Source organism: Eremomyces bilateralis (genome assembly GCF_010015585.1).
Source record: "Eremomyces bilateralis CBS 781.70 unplaced genomic scaffold P152scaffold_7, whole genome shotgun sequence".
Taxonomy (NCBI): domain Eukaryota; kingdom Fungi; phylum Ascomycota; class Dothideomycetes; order Eremomycetales; family Eremomycetaceae; genus Eremomyces; species Eremomyces bilateralis.
This window is the reverse complement of record NW_022985073.1, coordinates 1,165,595-1,182,133: the sequence shown is the minus strand read 5'-3', so window position 1 is coordinate 1,182,133 and position 16,539 is coordinate 1,165,595. Positions and strand designations below refer to the sequence as shown.

The following is a 16,539-nucleotide window of genomic DNA, read 5'->3' as shown; positions in this document are numbered from 1 at the left end:
ACGAGGTCCCCTTTTTTGGGGCTCCGTTCGTGCTGTTCCAAATGCGCCTGCTGATGTATGTGGTAGAATAGATAAGGAGAATCCATCGCTGCCATGAAATCATCTAATGTCGTTGGCCCTCGCCACATCGCCCCTATGCTGATCCCCAATTCCTCAGTCGCCTCTGTAACGGTGAGAATGCTCGACCGCCTTGACCAACCGATATGCCTTTGTATACCCATACACATCAGATGCAACGATTAAAACCACCTCGGAAACACAGGAATGCGAAAGGAGTCCGCCGCCGCACATCCGCCACCAGACGTGATCGTGCTTAACTGTTTCAGCCAATCCCCACCCATCTACAGCACATCCCGCAGAATCTCCTTCTGCTGCTCCGTCAAACTCGCCGGGAACTTAATCCGTACGCCCACCACAAAGTCGCCGCGCTCGGTGGGTTTCTTGCTCTTGGGCATGCCGAGCTCCGGATACCGCGTCTCCCAAGTGGGCGGGGTGGGCCCGCCGTGCTGCACAATCACCTGCTTGCCGTCGATAGTGGACACGGTGCGGCGCCAGCCGAGGAGGGATTCTTTGAGGTCGAGGTCGATGGTGGTGCGGACGTCGTCGCCGTCGCGCTTGAAGAGCATGTGGTCTTTCTGGGGGGGAGGGTTAGTGGAGTGCGCGGAATGGGGATGTGCGGGGGAAACGTACCTCTTTCACGATGAAATGCAGATCCTGCGTCCCTCCCTCCGTCTGATCGCCCACGTTCGAGAACTTGATCTTGCTCCCGGGCTTCAACCCCCGTTTGATCGGTACCTCCAAGATCCGATCCTCAATGCTCTGCTTTCCCGTCACCTGATCGTACGTCTTCCGCTTAATCTTCATCTTCTTCGTCGTCCCCCCGAAGATCTCCTCCAACGTCACCGGCAACGGCTTCTCCAACACCGTCACCTCCGGCGCCGGCGCCTTCGTCGGCGCCCCCCCCCCCCCCCCCCCCCCCCCCCCCCCCCCCCCCCCCCTCCGCGGCCCCCCCGCCCCCCACCCCCCCGAACCGACTCGCCCCCCGTTGCCCTCCGCGCCCCGGCTTCCCCCCCGCCCCCGCCATGAACGCCTGGAAGAAATCATCCTCGTCCCCCATTCCCCCCCGCGTTCCCGCTCCGCCCCGCACAAATTCCGCAAAGATGTTCTCCGGGTTCGAGAAGTTGAACCCGCCCGCCCCAGCCCCGGCGCCGCCGCCCGTGTTGAAGTGGAAGGTGCGCGCCCCGCCGGGCATCCCGCCCCCGCCGAAACCGCCTGGGAAACCGCCGGCGCCGCCTTCGAAGGGCATGCCTCCTGCCTCGGCGCCTTCGGGGGGTGGGACGCCGCCGCGAAGGATGAATTCAAGGCCGTATTGGTCGTAGGTTTTGCGCTTTTCGGGGTCGGAGAGGATTTCGTAGGCTTGGGAGACCTCTGCGGTTCACAGGGTTAGCAATTGCAATGAGGAGGCGTGAGATGAGAGAGAGGACGGACCTTTGAACTTCTCGCCGGCGCTGGGGTTGTCTTTGTTCTTATCGGGATGGTATTTCAGGGCGGCCTTTCGGTAGGCTTTCTTGATGTCATCTTGAGAGGCGTCGGGTTTGATACCTGCAAACGAACTGGTCAGCTTGGTCTTTGACAAGTAGCTCTTCTGAAAAGTGAGACAGCAGCCACGCTCCATTGATCAGACGAGTGACCAGGCCATATATGAAAAGCGGGGGGCATACTCAAATGATCGTATAGTTTTGTTTCGGCAACCATGGTGAATTAATGAAATGGACCCAATGGTCCGAGAATCTGGAGTGGTTCAAGAGTGGTAGCCAAGTTAAGGAAAGGCGAGAGGGAAAGATATATGGCGTGGCAATGGCAGACGGTGCAAGTTTGTGATGGTGGGGTGGTGGTGATAGCGCGAGATGGAGTCCCGCGGGGGAGGCAGATTTGGAAGCTCCTAGAAAGAATGGAGGGAAATGGAAGAGAGGAGTAAACAAGCCTGATGAGATAGGATTGATTGTTCTTTATTACCGACAGGAATATGGCATTAATGTGGTGAACTGGTGATAGAACAGCTTCTCCCACAATGAGCGACACAACCGGAAGCGTATTGTTCGGTTACGTCAGACACCTTCCGCCCAATCAGCTGTTGAGATCATCGAACCTTCTGGACCTTTCGATTTTGGATTTGATGCCTCAGGCTATAAGGCTTGAATTGGAACTGATATCCAGATAACTCCATAATAAATAACTACAAAATGGTAAGCACTTTATCTTTATCCTTAACAACGCGCAACTATAGAAATTAAAGTCGATGCTCGACGGTCTCTTGTGAGTCTTATCGCCTTTTACTTTCCCTCCCATACGAGACGGGGGAACCCCGCATTTACTATCAGTAGTTTCAGAACCAACCATCAGCTTCTTGAAGCGAGCCAAATGCCGTACTCCAACCATGCTCCCGCTTACTTGCTGGTCGGCAATCGCGGTCCTTGTTTGGGTCTCTGCGCCGTCTCTTCTATTATGACGCGGGTTCCCTCATATGCCCATTGGTGCCGTTGACATTTTCCTCCGATCAGCCTGGTGCCTTGTGAGTTGTGCCGCGCCTTATTGATAGACACCTTGCGGTTTATACCCCCCGCAAGGTCGTTAAGGCGTCTCTCAGCCCCGGCGCTGGGAGAAGATCCTCCTCTGGCCGTTGTCTTGTGAATTCCGACTTGGACTTATTGCTGGAATCCGTAATGTCACCGCCTAGAGTTGAGGGCGAAATATGGTTGCGATGGCCACGCCGCGTGGGCTCCAGACTGCGTGTCGGTGAATAGCCCGATGATACAGACGAATAGTCCAACGCAGCTACAGCTGTGTTGTGTTTGTCGATCCATTTCTGTCGAATATGGGGGGAAGTATAACGGTGCAGCCATTCCCTAGCATCCTCTTCACCGTACTTTAAACTCAAGCCGCATGCTGAAACACCGCAAGTTGCAACACTTCCTCCAGCGTGAGTGGTAATCCCGTCGCGGGAAGTAGATGGGTTAGGGTATTGGGGTGGGGGAGAAGATGGCGGCCTTGCGTGGTGACAATGTCGGGGTCGAAAGCGACTGGGAAGAGGCATCATTAGCCAACGCAGATCCTGGAGACGTAAAGCACACACCCCGTGAAAGTATAGGATCTGGCTCTATCGTTATTGGTAACTTGAGGACGGGACTGAGCATATCCAATGACGAAGTGGGCGTCGTGAGCCAAGAATACCTGCCTTAAGAAATTTACTTGTTCTAAGCGATATCACAGTGCAGATCAGCCATCAATCCAGTGGTGAGTCGCTTCGAATATTTACTTATCGGTATGGAAACATCCCTCTATCCATAGTCAATTCTATTCGTTCCCACAGGCAATACTCCTACTTATGCGGCTTTCTGCTTGCCATCGCAGAACTGAACCACCGCCCACTTTCCACTCCACGCCCACTTCCGCGCACCTGAGTCTCCCCCTCCACCCTCCGTAGCCCGAAGCCGCTCATCTTCTCCCTTCTTCAACCCCACCACCACATCCGCCTTGCACGTTCGCAACGCCAGGGTCCTCATGCCTGAGCCTTTTCCCAGCGGTCCGACGGCCTCGACGAACGGTGTCGTCGGATCCCACATCACCTGCAAGACATTGTCAGTCAATAGAATCAACACATAGGTTTTGATCTTACATCGCCGGTCAACTTCCGGTAGTTGAGATCGCCCTTGTACACCACCAACTCGCTCTCCTGCAGATCCTCAAATAGCTCAGACGCAGTCCCCGGCATCCGCCAGAAGCTCCCCGCCATCGTCCAGAACCGATTCGGCCGAATCACCAACTGCCCCTCCGCATGAAAGCCCCTCCAACTCTCAAATAAGAACGCCAGGTTCTCCGCATCCCCATCGGACAACGGCTCCGGCGTCTTCCCCGCATGCTTCTCGTCCTCCGACAACGTCTCGTAGAACGCCCTCGGATCCGCGAGGAAGCCGAGCAGGTCGCCGAAGTCCTTCGGGACCACGTCAGAGACGAACCAGGGGATCGACTTGGGGTGAAGGACGACGGTGGTGGCCAACCCGGAGGCGAGGAGGTAGCCGGCGAGGAAGAGGTCGACGAAGAGCTCGAAGCCGGCGTTGTCGAGGATGATGTCGACGCGGCGGTGCGGGTGGCCGTTCTTCTGCACGGCTTTCAGCGCCGCGAAGGCGGCGGGTAGGTCGTTCGCGATGATGTTTTTCTCGGCGGCTTTGCGCGCTGAGGAGCCTTGGAGTTTCTGGATGTCCTCGTACGATAGGGTGGTGAGGAGGGACAAGTCGGTTGCGTTGCCCCATAGGCATATCTCACACATCTCCATGAAGAGGATCTCCTCCGCAGCTTCGATTTCCTGGGGGGACTTTGTCGACTCGTGATCATTAGCGGTTTTGATCTCATGGATCAGATCCTTGTATCGAGATGCCAGCTCCAGTACAGCCGGACGCGATGATTTAAAGGTAGACATCTTCTGGTTTTCGAAAATATCGTAGCTCTTCCAGTGCTTGGACATTGAGAACAATGTGTTGACTCGCCTGCCATCGTAAGTATTTCCGGTGCCTCTTGTGGTGGTCTGGGCTGCGTTACCTGTAGAGATAGCATTCCGAATACAACCAAGAGACGTCGAACCACGTTGGCGAACCTCGTTTCTCGAGCTCGACGTTATAGGACTTGACATCCCCTTCCCCATCGTCCGGAACCGGCCTACGAACATCAGCCTCACACTTCAAACAACAGTAAATCGAAGATCCCTCACGTCAGTTGCCGGTTATGCTGCAGCTCATATTTCAGCTTCGCCAGCTCCTCGATGATCTTCTTCCCTTCTTTTAGCTTCTCGTCATCGTCAGTCTTCCATGTTGCACGGTGAACGTCGTCGATGGCTCCCGTCTGCCATCAAGTTAGATTATGGTATTACTTAAAAATTAGGAAGTAGTACCAGAATCACAGGCCACCGGGCTTCGGCAGATGTGTGTGCGAACGACGTCTTATCGGCCGTGGTGTACGGCGCTGTGAGGCTGGATTAGCACGATCGGGTCCGACTACCAGCGAAAACACGTACGGATCTGTGGATCGTGTTGCATCCTTGCGAAAATGAGACTTTTAGATTTGTGTTAAGAAAGCCGAGTCTGGATCTGTAGAATTGTCAAATGCAGGGATCATCGAATTCTTGTTGGGGTTTCTGTTGATATGATGATGATATTTGGCGGGTACATTTCCTTTTCTGGAATGGAGCTCGACATATCACTACCCCACAGGGGCGGTACGTATTCAGTGAAGTTCCGATGGCCAAAAGTTACAACTCACAACCCCTGTACGGTATTCGTTTGCATTTCGCATCAAGAGCGTAGAAATTCCATTCGTTTCATACTAATAGTCATCATCATCCGTATATCCAAAAGTTCTGCAAGTAGATTTTCACCAACGCCAGAACAATGGCCGTCGATTAGAAAAGGCCTGCAGTCAGATATCCTACGACCCCCATCCTCACTTTGCACAGCACTCCCCACCCCCCACCAACCGACTCGCCGGATCCCCCACCGCTACCGCCTGCCCCTTCGCCACCGCTGTCGGCGTGCTCGAATGGCTCGGCCGGATATCCATGCATGGGTTGCTCGTGAAGAAGTTCCGCGGGCGCAGCAGCAGCGTCATCGGCTCGGCGGGCATGATGGGGAAGTCCTCGGGCGCGGGGAAGTGCGTCAGCCCGAACGTGTGCCACAGCACGATGTCAGTGTTGTCGATGTTCTCGGCGGGGTTGGCGGCGATCCAGGCGGGAAGGCCGTGGCTGGGGGTGCCGGAGGTTTGGGGGACGTGGCGGCCGGCGGGGTGGATTTGGTCGTCGGAGTCTGGGGGGTTTAGTTGGAGGATTGGGGATACGGGCTGGAATCTTACATTTGGTGACGTGGATGGCGTGGCGGGCGAAACCGGCGCGTCGCCAGACGAGGCCGCCTTCTTTCGGTAGGAGACCGGGTACTTCACGACTGACGAGCTTGTAGCTCACAGGCTTGTGACTGTAGGGGTTGATCTTGTTGGGGTTGACCATTTCCCAGGTCCGGCTGGTTGACCCGTCGTACTCGCGCTTCGATTCGCCGGCCGTTGCGAGCTTCGTCTTCTTCGCGTAGAACGCATTGCCGTGATAGTTCTCCTGGCTGCCGACTTCGCCGGGCCCACGGGTTGCGTCGACCTCGAATACGGTGTTGTTCGGCCCATCGACGTTGGGGTCGACGCGCATGCAGAAGAGATGCTGGTGGTTGTGAGCGTTGACGCCGGGGTAGACCTCGGTGCCCCAGCCATGCAGGTCCTCGCCCGGGTTCATAGGGTAGGTGTTGAGGATGCCGGTGAGTTTAACCTCCAGCTGGATGGTGCCGTCTTGGTGGAAGATCCAGTAGACGCAGTACTCGTAGTTGGCGGCGGTGAAAATCTGGGAGATGACGAGCTTGCGGGCACGGGTCACCGTGCAGGATTCGTCGCGGAAATCAGTGTGCTTGAACAGAATCCCGGCATCCTCTTCGTGTATGCAGATGGCATTCTTGATGGAGGTCGCCTCGCCGGCTCGGTTCACGAAGGCAGCATCCATGTAATGGATTGCCCCTTTGCAGTCACATCCGAGTGTCAAGCTATTCGTCATGTATCCAGCACCGTACTCTCCGAGATCGAAAGCGTGCTTTCGGGGATGCGGATGCTCGGGGTTACCGTACGGAACGACCATCTCCGCCAACGACAATCTCCAGAATACTGGTCTTTCCGTGCCCTTGTCGTTGAATGTGATGTTGCTCAGCACGAGACCCTCACGATAGTTGAACCCGATGTGAACCTTCCACTTCTGCCAGTCAATGATTCGGCCGTCCACCTTGAAGGAGACACCTTCCGGCTGGGTAATGTTGATCGGTTTCAGGTCGTCGCGGAAACCGCCCTCCTTTTCAATGGCTTCGGCGTGGTAGTTGATCGGAGGGGCTTTATTCAGTGGTCTTCTGACCGGAGGAATGTCGATGTGAATGATCTCATGTGTCTCGGTATTGAAGATGGGAAGGAAATCCAGCGGATATGTATACTGGCAGTCATCTGGATTTGGTCGATAGTAAACGAAGGCTTGCTGCAACCGGATTTTGTTCCCGAATCGCTCATCGTAGCCGATCGTCCATGCTAGGGCCGTTTTAGTACAATGTCTATCCGTACTCCCTGGGAGACTTACGATCGCAGTAGACCTTATGCATATCCTCCGGTGGAATACCGATGATGCCGCATTGTTCGATCACTCGAGGGTCTTTCCTCACGATTGCTTCCACCACCTGGAGGTCTTCCATCGTAATCTATCATCCATGAGCCAAATCCGATTCAACCAGACGAGCCCACTTACCAACGGCTGAACATTCTCCGTCAACTTCCAGCTCACAATCTTCTCCGCCTCCAAGTCCACAGTCCCATCGTACACCTTACTTCCCAGCCCCAGGGCCACGATATCCGCCGTGCGAACCGGCCGTGGTGCCGTTTTCGGATCCGCCAACCATGCCAACATCTGGGCCTTCCGGGGCTCCCACAATGTGACGGCATTGAAGAAGAGCCCCGAATGTTCCTTTCTCACGATCGCGACGGCTTGGGCAATTTCCGCTTCGGAGAGCGGGTCCAGAGGGTGGGGAGGGCCGGTCTGGCCCGACACGTGGGAAGCCACCTGCTTGAGGCGGTCGACAACCATGATGGAGTGCAAAGCGGCTATGTACGGATTGACTATGAAGTGGAAAAGCGAGAAGAACAATTGAAGAACCCAAACAGACACGGGACAACACGTATATATGGATATTGAGATCCTCCAGGGCAACAACCTTACCTAGTTCCGGATCTGAATGCTGAGAGCCGACAACGCTCGCACGATACTCGGACACAATACCAAGCGGTCTCGACTCTCGACCGATATAAAGCTCACTCCAACGCATCCAGATCGGCGACGGAGGTCCATGGCCATATTTTACCCTCGCCAGATCGCATCTCTCCGGCTCAACCTACCTAAATCGAGCTAGACCTCCACATGGACCCAAATGGAGGGGGTTGAGAAACGTGAGATTAAGTAAAACACGAGGAAAGCTCGACAAATGGCGCCTCCACGCGATGCAATTGATCATCATTGGCGTTGATAAGGGGAGATTTTGTCCCGATAAGGGTAAGGGGAGAGTGTGTTATCAGGGAGCTTGTGGTGGTGTTGTCGTGCGAGTTCGCTGGGTGGAGCGTCGGAATGGACAGGGGTTTGGGCTGTGGGGCTTGCAAGTGTTTCGGACTTTCGGGATGCAGTCCATAGAGCACACATATAGTGTACTTACCTCAGAAATCTGATATTATACTGTCTGGAATAGGGAATATCGGCCCTTTTTTGGGGTATATCAGACACGGAACGAACGCTTAGGGTATCATTTGAAGATGGAAGGGTCAATCAAATTGAAAACGTCCTGTCCCGTAAGACGCCGTGAGTACCACCAGGTCGCCAGTGCATGATGATATCTTACAGGTGCAGTTCAAAGCAAACGCCTCAGCAAGATCCCGAGAGACATGCTTCCAAGACCCATTTGAAGACCGTCTCAAGCTGCCGCAAATAAGGTATCAAGAAACCAGCATATCCATCCCGACCGTAAACGAAAGATCTATGACCCGGCTTTGCTCCCGATCCGTCCATGCCCATTTACTTCCCGTACTGGAAGTTCCCAAATATCCCTCCGGCTCCCGGTGTGAACGTCCCCATCCCCGGATGGCTGCCCTGCGGCCCGGGCGTCGACGTCGCCAACCCCGCCGGATTCGTTGTTGGCGTACTCGGCGCCCCGTCGCGCGACGGCGTGCCGGAGTGGAAGTTCATGCCGCCGACGTTGGTGCCGTTCATCCCCCCCCCGCTCTGGAGCGCCAGGATGGCCTGCTGCATCGTCGCAGACGCCGGGTTCCCCACGCTGGTAATGCCCCACATCTGGCCGTAAAACTCCTCGGGGATCTGCCCTTCGTAGATCTTGCTACGCAGCGCGAAGTAGATGTTGCCGGTCATCCAGGCGTTCGTCCCGCAGGTTTGGGGCGAGCCGAAGCGTTGGCAGCCGAGCTCGTCGGCGAGGTCTTGGAGGGTACCTTTGCCGTTCAGTCGGCTCATCATGCTGGCCGCTTCGGGGTTCATGGGGACATTAGCCTGGTGCCGCTTTTTGAGGTCCATGTAGATGAACTTGACGTCGACCAACTGCGGGAAATACTTCTGCACCAGCGTCTGGAAACTTTCCTCGTCGTTGGGTAATGCTTGACACCACATGAACTTCATCAGGTACGCGAAGTCGTAGCCACCGTGGAAGGATATCCAATGCACATCGTCGGAAAGGACCAGTCCGGATGTGATCAGGAGGGAACCGAATTCTAGCGGGTCAATACCGATGTCCGCATGTTTTTCGAAGTCGGCCCCTGCGGCTTTCAGAAGCGCGATCGAGTTCTCGCCGTACATGTCCTCCTCGAGCGAGAACTGGAAGTTGAACACCCACGTACAGGGCGTGACCATGAGGTTGTTGAGATAGGCGGGGGGTTGCAATGTTGTGGCTTCCGGGTGGGCGGGAGGGACTTCGCCGTCGGCATTGAATAGGGTAATTCCGAGCTGGACCATTTTCAAGAGATCGACATTACACCGTAGTGTCTGGTAATGGAACTCGGCTTTGTGTGCGAAATTCCCCATCGGGCGAGCAACAATACCAGGGAATTCCGTGCTCTAGATCCAGCGTCAATGAATGGCCATGGCAAGTCTCTTCGACCTGAAGACTAACCATGCTGATATAAGGATACTTGTCTGCGATGGACCGTATTAATGTCATCTCTTGCGCCAGATTGCTCCTCCACACTTCTCGTATCCTCCCGTTCGGCCCTTTCGATGCCGAAACCACTGGTACTGACGGATCGTGGACCTGCTGTTGTGGATGAAGTGCCGCTTTGTTCGCGAATGCTCTCTGCCCAGCGTGGCCGGCCAACCCTCCCCCTAAAGCGGGACCAGCACCGAACGCGCCATGTATTGATGCGGCCGGATTTGAAGGACCGAATGCTCCAGGATTATTCGATCCGAATTGTCCGGTAGGAAACTGGTTCCCAAGGCCTTGCCCGGGCAGATTTGCATTGGGGTGTTGGAGATGGGACTGCTGGTGGAGGGGATGCTGGTTGATGTGGGCGAATGGGTTCGAGAGGGTCTGGGGAGCAAACCTCCCACCGTTAGGAGGCATCGTGAAAGGCTATGTCTGGTTCGATTAACAGCAACGGTTTCATGCGTACAAGTTTGCTGGCTGTTCTTGGTTGCGGCAGTTGGATCGTGGAACCGGATGGTTGTGTTGCTGTTGTCGGAACTCGAGGTGAATGAGGATTCGGCGGCAGCGATAGCGCAAAGTGTCAAGTCCAAGGGTTCCGTTCCAAGGTATTTAGGGACCACAATTCAAAGATACCGGACAGTATCGTTCGTCTTATGGATGTTGGTTTACTACATACAACAGCATGTATCAGAACGATGTCGGATTTCACCTCAGGTCCAGCGACAGGGAGTGCCAAGACCAGTCTAGATTGGTGCCTTGGTGCCTTGGTGCCTTTCTCGTTCTGCAGCTGTGAGCGATTGACTTGTCTTGAGGTGATGTGAGCTTCGAGGTCCAACTTCACACCATTCATTCCCATTCACGATTGATCCCCGCTTCCGATTCCCTTCAATTCTCGCATTGCGTCGGCGCATGCAGGTCAAATAGCTAAAGTCTAGCCGTATTGAACCGTATGTCCATCTCCTGTTGCATCTTCATGTAACCGCACCGGTTCTAACACGATTCTTGCCAGGACCGTCCGCTTCACCATGACCCAAAAACCAAACATCTCCGGCTTCGACATCCGGAAACTCCAGGCTGCAACCGGCCGGCCTCCATATGATCCATGGAGAAGAGTGTAAGCCACAGCGAATGTCTAATCCAACAATTGCGCTCGGTCGCTCACATGTGTGCAGAGAGGCATGGCGTTATACCGGTCCCTTTACCCGAGCAAACCGCCTGAAGGGCTCATTTCCAGGCCTCTACGTCGGCACTGGTGCATTCCTCATCTACCTAGCCTATGAACAACTGTTCCTTAAGAAGGATGGTCATGGCCATGGGAGTCATAGAAGCGAGCATTAGAAGCATGGATCCGAGCAATGCATTCATGTGGGAACGGCGTTGGTTGGCGTTCAGCAATCCAGACGGTCATTTTCTGGATTGGATCGATGTGTTTTATAGCAGAATAAGCAGCATTGTATATATGAACCGCAGAAAAGCTACCATCTCTTGATATAAAATTCACTGCTCATGACTTGTGACCCCAAGGCTCTCAACCAGCATCAAGGATCGCAATAGAAGACTGAGCCATTGAAGTTCGGACAGTGCCCTTTTATAGATTATTATTGATCATATTCTAGCATGAGCACTAACAATAGTGTAGGTTAGCAGGTAGCTTGTGGTGACACTCATCAGTCATGATTCAACACCAGAGTCCAGAGCTAGCCTGGCCGTCTGATAGTGGCGGAAATGTGGGAATTCAAGCTGAGGGAAATACAAAGTCGGTTACAACGAATTCTCTTATAAACACCCAGTATAAAGCATACTTATACATGTACCGTACGAACGAGCAGATGGACAAGATGGATAAATCACGTGGATAATGTGTTGGTGGCTTTTCGAAGCAGTACCTCTGGACCAATATCTTTGTCCCAGATATCCCGTGCAGATGAAAGACCTCCGAGACATCGTGACACCACCTTTAACCTCCCCCCGCCAGCCAACCACCAACCCGGGACACACAAAGGCCACGGAGACAGTTGATTTCCCCAGCGGTTCTCGGCCTTATATGGGATCCGGTCTGCAGCAGGATGAAATTCCGGGACAGATAACGCCCCGCACCATGCCCCGAGTCGTGCCTCCGATTGAGGGCCGGGCATCGGACGTCGATATTTCCCCTTCCTTGGTCGAGAGCATCGCGGGGTTTACGGCGGGCGTCGTCGCTACTTTGGCGGTGCATCCATTTGATGTGCTGAAGACGCGACTGCAGCGTGAGTATTGGTGACGGGGATCATGGTGAATGAATAAATAACTGACTCCACCCCAGTTAACCAAGCCACGCGGCTGGAGTTTGGCAGCTCATGGCGGATATTGCGGAGTATTGTTCAAAATGAAGGGAATTACCGGGGACTGTATCGCGGCCTGATGCCGAATATGATCGGTAATTCCACCAGCTGGGGATTATATTTCTTCTGGTACGTCTCGACATCGTCAGCGCTAGGATTCCATCTAACATATTGAACAGGTACAGCGACCTCAAAGATGCCTTCCGAAAATACAGAGGCGGCGATCGCAAACTCTCCTCGGCGGAGTATTTTGCTGCGTCCGGTACATCAGGTTTGATTTACCCCTCGCATCCGCCTCTGCGACTGTATTGACTTCCTCAGGTGTCCTAACCGCCATCTGCACCAACCCTATCTGGGTGATCAAAACCCGCATGCTCTCCTCGGGCCGCGACGCCCCTGGTGCCTACCGCGGCGTCCTCCACGGCACCGTCCAGATCATGCGCAACGAAGGCATCCTCGGCTTCTACCGCGGCCTGATCCCCTCTCTCTTCGGCGTGTCCCACGGTGCCATCCAATTCGTCGCGTACGAGCAGCTGAAGAACCATCGCCGTGCACAGAAGCCTGGCGCGCATCTCAGTAACTGGGACTTCTTGACGCTGAGCGCCTTGTCGAAGATGCTAGCGGGGAGCGTCACGTATCCGTATCAGGTGGTGCGCTCGAGGCTGCAGACGTATGAGGCGACGCAACACTATCGGTCTGCATCGGATCTTGTTTTTCAGATTTGGAGAAAGGAGGGGGTGAGGGGGTTCTACAAAGGGTAAGACTTCTCTCAGCGGGCCATGAGTCTGAACTAACGACTTGTCACAGGTTAGCACCCAACATCATCCGCGTTCTTCCTTCGACGTGTGTGACTTTCCTGGTGTATGAGAACACAAAGTTCTACCTTCCCCAGTTCTACGCGGCGAATTTCTAGACTGGTGCAGAAATACAATTGTAATGCGAGATACCCCAGGAGGCGTGAACATGTTTATAGATTTGAACGCAAGGTTAAATGCGACTACAAAGAGTACTCAATCAATGTATTGAGCACACTGGGTATTAGACATATTCTTAGACACAAGCCACTAATGTGATTCAAATCCAAAACGCCGTACCATATCCCAATATATTCCCTCTAAGCCATGGAAACTACAAAGATGACCGTCCCGCTTCATCTTTCACCCGAGAAATTGTAATTCCTCGCCTGTCCCCTATATTCATCATAGCTCCCTCCCCCTCCATACGTCCCTTCATAACCCCCAGGACTCAGCGCGCTCGGGTTGCTATACTCCGTATCATCATACGGCGGCGCAGGCTGCGCAGACGCTCCCGTCTTGTCCTGCGGATTCCCCCAATTCCGATACTGCCCCGGATGCGGGCCGTCGTCCGTCTCCGTGGCATGCAACAGCTGATATTCGTCCTCCTCCTGGCCTCCGCCGCGCTCCGTCCGCGTTCCGTCGTCGGAGAATGAGCCGTCGCGGTGGTACCCGGGAGTGTCGCCGCGTAGATCGTGAGTATCGGAGGACCAGGCGTCGGTGGTCTGCGCTTCGATGGATTGGGAGGCTGGGTTGCCGGGTTGGGTTCCCATAGCGGTTTGGAGGTCGCCAGTTTGGCGGTACTTGATTATGATCTGGACGGAAATGGCGGTGGTGAGGATGAACATAAGGCTGAGGGCCAAACATTAGCTTCGCTCAACGGACCCGTCCGATAGAAGGCAACTTACAATATCACGACACCGAAGCCAACAGCAGCCTTGCTTACGTTACAGGCGACAGGTTCCCCAAACGCGAAGGCGGCACAGCCCATCTTCGAGTCCTTCTTGTCCTTATCGTCCTTCTCCTTATTATCATCTACGCCTTTCTTGATGCCTGCGGTGTTCCATGTTCCCACGGCAATCGCGGCTGCAAACCAGAGGACCTAATACGGTGTCAGCTAACGGTTCTCGGGCGATACTCGCTCCACATCAGGCGTGGTACCATTAACAAAGCATCTAGAACCACGAAAGCATATGGGTTCGCGAATTTTATAGCTCGTGTCCACATCGGCGTCATCGCAAGGTAGATTAAAGCAGGAATGGTCACGAAACACTGCAATCTGTTAGACTGTGGCCCCGGGAATCGTTAAAGAGGATCCCTCTTACCATCGCGAAGTAATATGCAGTCCGTCCATCAGTGTCGGCCTTGGTAAGGACGGCAATAGTCAAAATCGCCGCGACGAAGATGAAGATCCCCTGCGCTATGTGCACCGCAACCTTCCCCTTCTGAATCTTCGACTGCTGTAACTTCATCCTGTCACCTGGTATATATCGTGCTCGATGCGTCTGTAGATGTCAATGGGAAGGGAATATCGATCGAGATTCGTGAAGCGGTAACACCAACACAACGCAATCTTCGCGGGTCGTACACGGACCAAATGAGGGTATATAACGCAAACAGCGAACAGCGAACAGCGAAACGAAGCAATCAAGAGTCAAGCGGCACTAAAAAAGAAAGATTCATGACCAAGATGTGAGGAGTTCACCGTCGGTCAGACACGAGGCTCAGCTGGATCAGAGGCGGTTCTGCCCAAGTGTGCAGGAATTCAAGGCGGCTTTTCACTGTTTGGGTCTGCGCCATGATGGAGACGACAGCGCCACGGAGCATTCGGTTGTCTCTCCTGCTGATCACTGGCGTTTGGCGAAGCTGGTTGGGGGCGGAGGAGACTATGGAACACCCGGTCCCGCAATGAAGCAAGGGTCGTTACTGGTATCCATCAAACGTTATGCTAATATGACTAAGAATAGATTTCCCACTGCATGCGCCACAGCCAGGAGAGAATGTTGTCAAGACAATTGGACGCCGGTCACTAAATATCATGAGAACTTTCAAAGCAGACTCGACTCAGTGGAGGGACCGGTACTGTGGTATTTGGACAAAAAGGACTTGAAAAGGCTGGTCTACAAAGGAGGCAGAATCCAGTATCCACCCAGACAGCGCTTCCAATATCCGGCCGTAAGCATTATGGCTTACGGCCTGCCAACGGCTCCATTATTGTGATTATGTCAGTGGTGCGATACCGCGCAAATCCAAATAAGGGGTTGTATATTTTCGTGTATGATGACTTGGCTGGATTTGGAATAAATGTATTCCGGGGACCTGGTCATCGATCCCCTTTCTTCCCCTTTCTTCCAACCGCAACATTGGCTGTCATGCCTAGATGTCGCCAATCTTGAAGAACATGCCAATTGAAAGTATTGCATGTCTCTATCATGCTGCCAGTACAGACCGCATCGACAATAACAACCGTAAACACCACAGTTGAAGTTCCAAATATTGATGTCCCATCAAGACACCTCCAACGCCAAACCATGCCAACTAACCCCCTATCACCCACTCCACGTCTTCCGCTTCTCAATCAACACCTCCACCTCCTTCAGCAACCCCACCAAATCCTGCTCCCCCGCCTCAAACTCCAACCCCTCTCCCACCCATTCCCTCGCTTCCTCCAACCTCCCCATCTCCACCAAACACCTCCCCCGCCTCCACCACGCTTTCGCGTTCCCTACCTTCTTCAACTCCACACTGCACTTCGCATCTACCGCCCCCTCTGCCCACCCCTGGCCCGCCATATATGCCTGTGCCCGGTTCCCATACAGCTGCGCCAGCTCCTCGCGTACCAGCCCCGCCGGCTCCCACGGCGGCCGCTGCGCTGCCATCTTCAGCGCGAGCGTATACAGTCCGAGCGCATCGGCCGGCTTGCCTTTGCGGAGGGCGTCGTTGCCGGATTCGCGGAGCTTGTTGATTTGGGCGGTGCGTTTGGGGTTGACGGGGACCGGGGGTGGGGGGATGCCGTTGGGGGTGTCGAGGGTGAGGAGGGAGCGGTGGAGGTCGTTGAGGGCGGTGAGTTCGGTGGTGAGGGCGGTGGTGGGGGTGCCTTGGTATGAGATGGCTTTGGTGGCGGGGTCGAGGTGGAGGGGGAGGAGAGTGAAGGTGTCGGATGAGTCCATGGTTAGGGAATGGTTCGATGGGCGATGAGGGTGTGGCGTTGAGGGTGTTCGACGTTTGTGTTAGAGCAAAGGCATACAGTTTTCAGCACTGCTGCGTGGTGGCATTTATTTGAGGAGTAGTTTGGATGCTGTAGGGATTGAGTAGTTCAGTTGAATAAATGTCGACAAAGTCACAAAGAGGCCAGTTTGCGGAGCTCTGAAATTCAACTCGGGAACTCCCTTGTATAAGAAATTATCATGTGACTCAGATGTTTCGCTAAGGAACACCCTGGTATCAGAATTGCTGGACCACGTGACTGTACCCCTGAGACTTGTTTCTCTACCAACCCTGACGTACTTGTGTTAATAGATTTCCTCCTTTCACCCTCTGACTGCTCTTCTCAATTAGGAAAGAAGGGAACTGTACCCGCACGGGGATAGGGTCGAGGTATGTCTTACTAAGCTTCGA

General features: G+C 54.2%; 9 protein-coding genes across 9 annotated transcripts; 2 read left to right on the top strand and 7 right to left on the bottom strand.

The window, feature by feature from the left end:
* Positions 1–97: 97 nt before the first annotated feature.
* P152DRAFT_322961 (DnaJ-domain-containing protein) lies at positions 98–1,968 on the bottom strand. The gene is made up of 5 exons (XM_033675218.1): positions 1,722–1,968; positions 1,489–1,602; positions 1,316–1,428; positions 691–930; positions 98–635 (listed from the first exon to the last, which is right to left on the bottom strand). Exons 1-5 carry the CDS (start codon positions 1,753–1,755, stop codon positions 342–344), a joined length of 795 nt encoding a protein of 264 aa, XP_033535156.1. The 5' UTR covers positions 1,756–1,968; the 3' UTR covers positions 98–341.
* A 286-nt stretch (positions 1,969–2,254) lies between these two features.
* On the bottom strand, positions 2,255–3,574 carry P152DRAFT_457886 (uncharacterized protein). Its single transcript, XM_033679326.1, has one exon. The coding sequence runs from the start codon at positions 3,092–3,094 to the stop codon at positions 2,612–2,614; it is 483 nt and encodes a 160-aa protein (XP_033535155.1). The 5' UTR covers positions 3,095–3,574; the 3' UTR covers positions 2,255–2,611.
* P152DRAFT_473242 (DUF89-domain-containing protein) lies at positions 3,384–5,090 on the bottom strand (the record flags this gene model as incomplete). Its single annotated transcript, XM_033681217.1, has 6 exons — positions 3,384–3,626; positions 3,677–4,544; positions 4,597–4,713; positions 4,766–4,896; positions 4,946–5,016; positions 5,069–5,090. The coding sequence occupies 6 exons, from the start codon at positions 5,088–5,090 to the stop codon at positions 3,384–3,386; spliced, it is 1,452 nt and encodes a 483-aa protein (XP_033535154.1).
* A 403-nt stretch (positions 5,091–5,493) lies between these two features.
* On the bottom strand, positions 5,494–7,699 carry P152DRAFT_395170 (peroxisomal copper amine oxidase; the record flags this gene model as incomplete). The annotated part of the gene is made up of 4 exons (XM_033676291.1): positions 5,494–5,852; positions 5,899–7,149; positions 7,199–7,316; positions 7,364–7,699. The coding sequence occupies 4 exons, from the start codon at positions 7,697–7,699 to the stop codon at positions 5,494–5,496; spliced, it is 2,064 nt and encodes a 687-aa protein (XP_033535153.1).
* Positions 7,700–8,441: 742 nt separating this feature from the next.
* Positions 8,442–9,720, bottom strand: P152DRAFT_457884 (ribonuclease H-like protein). Its single transcript, XM_033679325.1, has one exon. It carries the CDS (start codon positions 9,617–9,619, stop codon positions 8,675–8,677), a length of 945 nt encoding a protein of 314 aa, XP_033535152.1. The 5' UTR covers positions 9,620–9,720; the 3' UTR covers positions 8,442–8,674.
* Positions 9,721–10,815: 1,095 nt separating this feature from the next.
* P152DRAFT_415625 (NADH-ubiquinone oxidoreductase B12 subunit family protein) lies at positions 10,816–11,320 on the top strand. Its single transcript, XM_033677053.1, has 2 exons — positions 10,816–10,920; positions 10,979–11,320. Exons 1-2 carry the CDS (start codon positions 10,832–10,834, stop codon positions 11,142–11,144), a joined length of 255 nt encoding a protein of 84 aa, XP_033535151.1. The 5' UTR covers positions 10,816–10,831; the 3' UTR covers positions 11,145–11,320.
* Positions 11,321–11,904: 584 nt separating this feature from the next.
* On the top strand, positions 11,905–13,239 carry P152DRAFT_503020 (mitochondrial carrier; the record flags this gene model as incomplete). Its single annotated transcript, XM_033682339.1, has 5 exons — positions 11,905–12,052; positions 12,109–12,271; positions 12,313–12,398; positions 12,449–12,884; positions 12,935–13,239. 5 exons carry the CDS (start codon positions 11,905–11,907, stop codon positions 13,038–13,040), a joined length of 939 nt encoding a protein of 312 aa, XP_033535150.1. The 3' UTR covers positions 13,041–13,239.
* P152DRAFT_457881 (uncharacterized protein) lies at positions 12,926–14,268 on the bottom strand. The gene is made up of 4 exons (XM_033679324.1): positions 14,247–14,268; positions 14,083–14,193; positions 13,830–14,023; positions 12,926–13,773 (listed from the first exon to the last, which is right to left on the bottom strand). Exons 1-4 carry the CDS (start codon positions 14,247–14,249, stop codon positions 13,278–13,280), a joined length of 804 nt encoding a protein of 267 aa, XP_033535149.1. The 5' UTR covers positions 14,250–14,268; the 3' UTR covers positions 12,926–13,277.
* Positions 14,269–15,470: 1,202 nt separating this feature from the next.
* Positions 15,471–16,091, bottom strand: P152DRAFT_395225 (uncharacterized protein; the record flags this gene model as incomplete). Its single annotated transcript, XM_033676296.1, has 1 exon — positions 15,471–16,091. The coding sequence occupies one exon, from the start codon at positions 16,089–16,091 to the stop codon at positions 15,471–15,473; it is 621 nt and encodes a 206-aa protein (XP_033535148.1).
* Between the last annotated feature and the right edge of the window lie 448 nt (positions 16,092–16,539).